The sequence below is a fragment of the Camelina sativa genome, unplaced genomic scaffold (genome assembly GCF_000633955.1).
Source record: "Camelina sativa cultivar DH55 unplaced genomic scaffold, Cs unpScaffold00645, whole genome shotgun sequence".
Taxonomy (NCBI): domain Eukaryota; kingdom Viridiplantae; phylum Streptophyta; class Magnoliopsida; order Brassicales; family Brassicaceae; genus Camelina; species Camelina sativa.
The window spans coordinates 13,582-21,433 of NW_010921784.1; the positions used below are offsets into that span (position 1 = coordinate 13,582).

Genomic DNA, 7,852 nt, shown 5'->3' on the forward strand with positions numbered 1-7,852 from the left:
ATCTGCTTTTCGCCGGTGGTCTCGTCTCCTCGTTGTTCGTGTCGTGGTGGAGCTCGAAGGTTGGTTAAGGTGGTGCATTCCGGGGCTGATTCTCTGCGGTTTGCCGTCGTGGTCTTTTTGATGTCGTGTCTCAATTTTGGGTCACGGCTCCTAGTGTGGGTCGCTGGTGGTGCAGTCTGAATCGGAGCGAGTGGCGGCTTGGTTCTTCTCCGGTGTGGCAATGGACTTTGTGTTCATTCCGGTAAGATCTCTCCTCGGCTTGTGGTCCTCCGGTGCTTTAAGCATTGGTTGGATCGGGATTTTGGTTGTTGTCGTGGTGTTCTTTGTTGTGTTGTGTGGAAGGCTAGTTGTGAAGCTTAGAGCATCATTATCGTTTGTTGCAGTGTGTTGATTATTGAGTTGTTTGGTGTTTTGTTTCATAAACCCCATCGTCTGAGGTTTGATTTATAACACCATTTATTTCCTTGGTCTACAGAACAAGCATAGTGGGAGGGAGGTCTTTGAGATTGGTCTGATGTTAATGTTATAACTGAAGAGACGATTGTGGTTTCATTAGAACCTATCATAGTGATTGTGATATTTCCATTTATTTGTAAGTTGAAATAAATAATTTGATGATGTTTCTTGTTGCAGCCATGGAGCTTGCTCTCCCATTGGAGAAGCTACTAGGTGGGGAGTTATTACATAGTAGTACATCTTTTAAAGATTAAGTGGCTTTGTTACAAGTGAGAGAGACTGAGAGCTTTGGCCTGCAATTTTATGACATTTTGATTTTTAAAAATGGTCAATAGTTAGTTTGATGCATCTAGTTAATTAGGTTTAGACTTTTTAGTCTTGTCTTCATCATTTATATGATTTAACAAATCCTTTCTTTGTCAAAGTTGTGTGTGGGTTTGTTTTTTATGTGACATTTTCAGCTGGGAAACATAGGAGGGCATTTGAATGTTGCAGCTGAAACAAAGCTCCCAAGAGAAGTAGGCTACCCATCACGACTCATGTCTTAGACGTCTCACCTGATGCTCCATGGTTCAAACTTGCAGGTTCTGAAACTGACATAGCAACGGTTGTCAAGAATTTTTAATGAAGCTGAAGCTAGTGAAGGAGGATATGAGAAAAATGTTCTCTCTCTTGAACTGGTTTTCATCAACTTGCTTCTCCGGTAGCTGTAGAGTTTTGGTGGTGAAGATGGGAAGGAAAAAGCAAGAAACCTCAATCTTCTTATTTTAAGGTCCACACACGATACACATTTTATTGTAAAAGTTTCGTCTTTGAGAACTAACTGAGAATTCCAGAGAATTTTAATGGAATTTTCTTAATTTGGTTCCCTTTATGTTGCATTATTGGTGGTGTTATGGATGAATTTGGTTAATTTGGTTCCCTTTATGTATGAATTTTGAAATTCTCAAATTGGAGTTTATGGATATGGTGAATGTTCATTGAATTCTGAAATTCTCAAATTGCTACGAGACCGATGATTACATTGCACAAAGCAAGAATTGGATAATGGATTCATCATTGCTTAATCGATAGTTTGTGTTCACGGAGTTATGTATAAATAATCTGCTCATTTTAATACAACAAAAACAAACCGTCTCTCATGTATCTAAACTGAGTGATCAAGACAATATACCTTTTATCACATTTTGCCAAAATTGAAACATCATTACACTTTACTTCTTCAACAGATCATATCACATTGAGCATTTAAAATCCTAAGAGGATCCATTCAGGAACTTGTCGACTCTATGATTAGTTGAAGCTGAGAGAAACTTCATGCAAATAGGAGGTTTAACTCCAGCTATAGCAAGCACTGAACTTGGCAAAGTTCTCCACGCACATGTCAATCGCAAAGTTCCCCACGCACATGTCAATCGCAAAGTTAGAGATAGAATTGTTGTAGAAAAAGTTTAACTTAAATATCAATAGAAAAAGAAAATGAATATAAATTTTTTATAAAAGATAAAAAAAATTCAATTAAAGACTTTTTCAATTATACAGACTTCACACAGAACTCCAACACGTTGACTTCAAAAATAAGTCTAAGTTAATGACCTAACTGCCTAAGAAAACCAAAAACTTGATTTCTCCATATGTATAATATATAATCATGTCAAAAACATATAGAAGCAAGTACATAACATATATCAAAGAATACAACAAAAAAATCTTAAAAATTATTCACCAATTTGCAATAATTTGGTTTTCAAATAATGCTGACTTCATGTTCACATCAACGAGTAGACATAAAAAAGACTATACGAGGATAACTTCAAATGAAGTCTATTTCTTGGGGTCTATTTTTGCAATTACAATTTTACAAAGCAGACTGCGAATGAAGTCTACCATAACCGGTTGACTTCTTTTGTGGTCTTCCTTTGTTAATTTTTTGGTTAGTTTTGCAATTAAATAGATAAAACAAGGTAGACTTCAATGGAAAGTTCAACCGGTTAACTTCAAATATAGTCGACTATGGTTATTTTTGCAATTGACCAACCCATTGACTTTACAGTAGACTTCTGTCTACTAAGTAGACTTTAACTATCCGTCAACCAGAAAAAGTAAACTTCGTCGTGGTTAGTTTTGCAATTGACCAAGTTTGACTTTCGCCAAGTAGACTTCGTATGAAGTCTACATTAATGACGACTTCGTTTGCAGTCTGCCGTGGTCATTTTTGCAATTGACCAACAATTGCATTTTTTAAATAGTAGACTTCTTTTGCAGTCAACTAATTATTTTAATATATTTTTAATATATTAATATTACGGTCAATGCTTAAATAGTTTGGTCAATTGCAAAAATAGTCACTATGGAAGTCTACTCGTTTATTATCGTAAGAAGACTTCGTCCGGCAGTCATAACTAAAAAGTCAAGAATTTGGTCAATTGCAAAAATACACCTTAGTAGACTGCAAATGAAGTATCTGACGGAAAGATTATAATGCAGTCTGAACCATATTTTTTTGTTTTCAAATGAAATTAAGGAGACTGAAATTGCAGTCTACGGGCTCGAAACTCGATAAATTTTTAATTGCAAAATTGACCACAGAGTAGACTTTACATGATATTATGACGGTTAGACTAACAAATGAAGTCTACTTTCGCAAAAAAATCAAGGAAAATCATGAAATCTACCGGAAAATAACCTTATCGGTGGTTGTTTCGCAATGTCAAGCACCGAGGACGTCGTCTTTAGTCACCACAGAAGAAACCCAGCACCAATTTAATCACTATCCAAGAATCATGACATATAACAAGATAAATGCACTTGCAAATTTTCTTGGATTAAAATGGAGAGGAGATGGAAGAAAATGAAGTTCTCATAGCATTGGGTGTTATTTAAGCTCACAAATTTGGGTTGTTGAAGCATTAAGAGCTTCAAATTTGGTTGTTCATGGTGGTTGTAAAATTGATGGCGGTGGCACAACCGTAAATAAAAGAAGAAGATGAGGATATGGATGTAATAAACATTTTCGCAAGAAATTCAAATAAATCAGAAATAATGGCATTTATGTGAATACATGGAATGGCAGAGGATTTAGTAGGGAGAAAGTGGCAAATGTTGGAGAGAGAAAAAGAGGGGTCCAATTTTGCAATTGACTCAAATAAGGGGTCTAATTTTGCAAATGTCCATTAAAGAAGGTTAATTAAGTAGATTTTAATCTGAGTATTTATATCTACAGGAAATTACGAGGGTGACATGGGTTTTGACTGAAGAAGGAGACAAGTATGCTGCACAAGGATCACCGGAGGTACAACTTTTCTTAGCTGTACCAGAAGAAGGTAGCATATTAATGGTTGAACTCAAGGTAATCACTGTGGGATTTGTAACTTTTATTTAGTCATGCTATTTAGATAGAAACGTCCTTAAAAAATTCTTGCTTTTACAGAAAAAGCTAGGCAAATCGGTGGATTTTGCTTGGAAATATGCTAAAGAATACAAGTGGTTGGAATTGGAAAACAAGCAAGTCTCGAGGAAGGTAGTGTTAAAAGACTGTTCTGAAGTTGTTAAGTTTCTTGTAGTTTACATCAATAGCTTCCATCTCATGAGCCATCATATTATATTGTAGGTTCAACATGTAGAAGATAAAGTGAAAAGAATGCTTCTCCAGATACAACAAGGGAAGGTTTGTATCATGTACATTAATTAAGTAGAGAGAATTCTATATATGTTGCGTTTGCTTTTATCACTGAGTGTCTCTTTCTTCTACCTTTCAGGTTATTGACAAAGACGGTATCAATTTTCTCAAAGGCAGAAATCTCATCAAAGAAGTGTAATTTGATTCTTTTGTTTTTTGTTTCGACTTTGTTATTTTTTATCAAGATGTTTTTATTCTTTCTATGTTTTCAGGAAGTGGAATGGGTTTTGTTCCATAAAGAAAGGTCCTAACTATGCTCCCGAGAGAAGGATAGTGTCCACCGATTTGACTCGAGAAAATCTACAAAATTTTGTCCTATTTCCCTTGCCTCTTTTCAACTGTACATATGTTAAAATTATTACAATAACATTGGTATGGTATACTCTCCTGCAGCTGGAAAGAGTTAGAGTTTAAAGAGTATAACTTCAATGCTAAAGGAGCTCCTGTTGAGGCTGGTCTTCTTCACCCTCTTCTCAAGGTAAGCTGACAACAACAAAAAATTATTGTATGATCACTTTTGTTGAGTAGGCTATTTTACTTAATAACAAACTTCTTAAACTCTGTCTCAGGTGAGGAAGCAGTTCAAAGACATATTTGTGAGACTCTTGGAATATATAATGTAGTTTTTCTTTCAGTTTTCTTTATTGCTGGTCAATGTTAACTTAATGGTGACCCTTCTGTGGTAACAGGTACGAGGAGATGACAACAAATAATTTTGTTGAGAGCAGGTATATATATAAGGCTTAAGGAGATATTATTAGAGACACTTGTTATTGCTATTTTTGTGTACTGATCTGAACCTGTTTCCTTTTAAAATTGTAGCTGCTGGAATTTTGATGCATTGTTCCAGCCTCAGCAGCACCCTGCTCGTGATTCTCACGACACCTTCTTCCTAAAACGTTCAAATCTTTTGAGTACTTAAATGCCTCGGTTTCTTGATGGCAACCCAATAGTATCTATCTAACTCTTATAAATCTTTCTTTGATTAATGTAGCTCCTTGTACGACAAGGACACTTCCAGAAGATTAGGTTGAGAGGGTGAAACGCGTTCATGAGTCTGGTGGATATGGATCAAGAGGGTAAATAATAATGACTTGTATATATATTTCTGGTTGCAACTAATTTTATAATCACTCTGATGACATGACCTTTTTGCATTGAAGGTATGATTGTGATTGGAAGAGAGAAGAAGCAAACAAGAACCTTCTCCGAACTCACACAACAGCTGTTTCTTCTAGAATGCTTTATGCACTAGCACAGGTCTGACTAGACTATCATAGCATATTAAGGCGTTTCAATTCTCAATTCCATAACTGTGTTCTGTTTACTAAATTTTTGTATCTGTCTGTAGAAACCTTTTGTCCCGAAGAAGTATTTCTCGATTGATCGTGTGTTCAGAAACGAGGCTGTTGATCGGACCCATCTAGCAGAGTTCCATCAAATGGAAGGTATAGTACTGATTAGCTTCAGTTGGTTCGGTAACTTTTAATGAATTTGTCATATTAATGGTGTCTCATATTTTGATCAGGTTTAATATGTGACCGGGGACTTACATTGGGAGACCTGATTGGTGTACTAAAAGACTTCTTCGCACGCTTAGGTAAACGCTTCCTTAGTTTCGCTGTNGTATAATGTAGTTTTTCTTTTCATTTATCTACATTGCTGGTTAATGTTAATGGTGAGCCTTTCTGTGGTAACAGGTTTGAAGAGATGCCAACAAATAATTTTGTAGAGAGCAGGTATGATAAAGCTTAGGGAGATGTTATTACAGACACTTGTTTAGGTAGATGCTATTTTTGTACTGATCTGAACCTGTTTCCTTGTACAATTGTAGCTTCTGGAATTTTGATGCATTGTTCCAGCCTCAGCAGCACCCTGCTCGTGATTCTCACGACACTTTCTTTCTCAAAGGTTCGAATCTTTGAGTACTTAAGTCTCAGTTGTTTTTTTTGTCCAAAAAAAATAAAAATAAAAAATAGTCTCAGTTGTTTGATGACATCCCAATTATGACAATCTAATAAATCTTTTTTTTTTGCTGTAGCTCCCTGTACGACAAGGACACTTCCGGAAGATTATGTTGAGAGGGTAAAACGTGTTCATGAGTCTGGTGGATATGGATCAAGAGGGTAAGTTATAATAATGACTTGTATATTTCTGGTCACAACTAATTTTGTAATCACTCTGACGTGCATGAACTTTTTGCATTGAAGGTATGATTGTGATTGGAAGAGAGAAGAAGCAAACAAGAACCTTCTCCGAACTCACACAACAGCTGTTTCTTCTAGAATGCTTTATGCACTAGCACAGGTCTGACTAGACTATCATAGCATATTAAGGCGTTTCAATTCTCAATTCCATAACTGTGTTCTGTTTACTAAATTTTTGTATCTGTCTGTAGAAACCTTTTGTCCCGAAGAAGTATTTCTCGATTGATCGTGTGTTCAGAAACGAGGCTGTTGATCGGACCCATCTAGCAGAGTTCCATCAAATGGAAGGTATATTACTGATTAGCTTCAGTTGGTTCGGTAACTTTTAATGAATTTGTCATATTAATGGTGTCTCATATTTTGATCAGGTTTAATATGTGACCGGGGACTTACATTGGGAGACCTGATTGGTGTACTAAAAGACTTCTTCGCACGCTTAGGTAAACGCTTCCTTAGTTTCGCTGTTTGGTACTCATACACTCGAGAGAGAAACAAAAATCTCATGCTTTTATGTTTTTTTAGGTATGCCAAAGCTGCTGTTCAAGCCAGCTTACAACCCTTACACTGAGCCAAGTATGGAGATCTTCAGGTAAACTACTGATGAAAACTATGATAAATTAATAATGTGTAGACTAAGCTATTTTATTAATTTACCGAGAGATAACCCTGTCTGTTGTTACTGGATTTCAGTTACCATGAAAAGTTAGGGAAGTGGGTGGAGATTGGAAATTCTGGAATGTTCAGACCCGAAATGCTCCGACCGATGGGTCTACCTGAAGATGTCCAAGTCATAGCTTGGGGTCTTGGGCTTGAAAGGTAATGATTTTTGAATTTCACCCACAAACAACATCTCATGTGTTCATTGCTGATATATATTTCTTTTCTTTTGATTTGTGTTCATAAAACCAACCAGGCCAACAATGATATTATATGGTATCGACAACATACGAGATTTGTTCGGACACAAGGTAACTACAATATGTTTTTCTTTTTAAAGACATTTTTAGTTAGCCATTCCATTGCCATATATACTCAAATCCACATTTCGTTTTCTGTCACAGGTGGATCTCGGTCTCATTAAACGGAATCCAATTTGCCGAATTGGAATCTGAGTGAGATTTTATCGTCTACTTGGTTCAAAATGGTCTCCTCTTTGAGTCATTTTCCTATCACCTCTTGTGCATACTCGACTTCAATTGCATACAATGCAATCTTACTTTTCCTATGTTTGTTTGGTTATTGATGTATGGTATAAAAAGATCTTGCTTAATGCCAAATACCTTGCAGAGTAAAATGATACATGAATTAATTTATAGCTCTACCCCCTGAAAAGTATGTGTCATAATTTAACCAGACAAAAGTTAACGAATCTAAAGTAAGTACCCAAAATCACACATAATACAGTTTTTACATAAAACCACATCAATTTTAGTGATTAGAAGAAACATTAACTAGGATTCTTTGGTAAGTAGTTTCACAAAAACCAATATAGAATGAGTAGAATGGTGCA

The 7,852-nt window shown here is 35.9% G+C and overlaps 1 protein-coding gene across 1 annotated transcript in view; it reads left to right on the forward strand.

Annotated features, from left to right (window-relative positions):
• LOC104773800 (phenylalanine--tRNA ligase alpha subunit, cytoplasmic-like) overlaps positions 1 to 7,454 on the forward strand; it is an 8,013-nt gene extending 559 nt beyond the window's left edge. The window contains exons 2-18 of the mRNA XM_019242747.1: positions 3,680 to 3,805; positions 3,887 to 3,976; positions 4,067 to 4,123; positions 4,215 to 4,270; positions 4,348 to 4,436; positions 4,516 to 4,613; positions 4,705 to 4,754; positions 5,836 to 5,874; positions 5,970 to 6,046; positions 6,177 to 6,261; positions 6,346 to 6,442; positions 6,534 to 6,630; positions 6,711 to 6,782; positions 6,865 to 6,931; positions 7,033 to 7,158; positions 7,256 to 7,310; positions 7,404 to 7,454. Coding sequence (XP_019098292.1) covers positions 3,680 to 3,805; positions 3,887 to 3,976; positions 4,067 to 4,123; positions 4,215 to 4,270; positions 4,348 to 4,436; positions 4,516 to 4,613; positions 4,705 to 4,754; positions 5,836 to 5,874; positions 5,970 to 6,046; positions 6,177 to 6,261; positions 6,346 to 6,442; positions 6,534 to 6,630; positions 6,711 to 6,782; positions 6,865 to 6,931; positions 7,033 to 7,158; positions 7,256 to 7,310; positions 7,404 to 7,454 — 1,332 coding nt within the window. The remainder of the gene's footprint in view (positions 1 to 3,679; positions 3,806 to 3,886; positions 3,977 to 4,066; positions 4,124 to 4,214; positions 4,271 to 4,347; positions 4,437 to 4,515; positions 4,614 to 4,704; positions 4,755 to 5,835; positions 5,875 to 5,969; positions 6,047 to 6,176; positions 6,262 to 6,345; positions 6,443 to 6,533; positions 6,631 to 6,710; positions 6,783 to 6,864; positions 6,932 to 7,032; positions 7,159 to 7,255; positions 7,311 to 7,403) is intronic.
• The last annotated feature ends 398 nt before the right edge of the window (positions 7,455 to 7,852 follow it).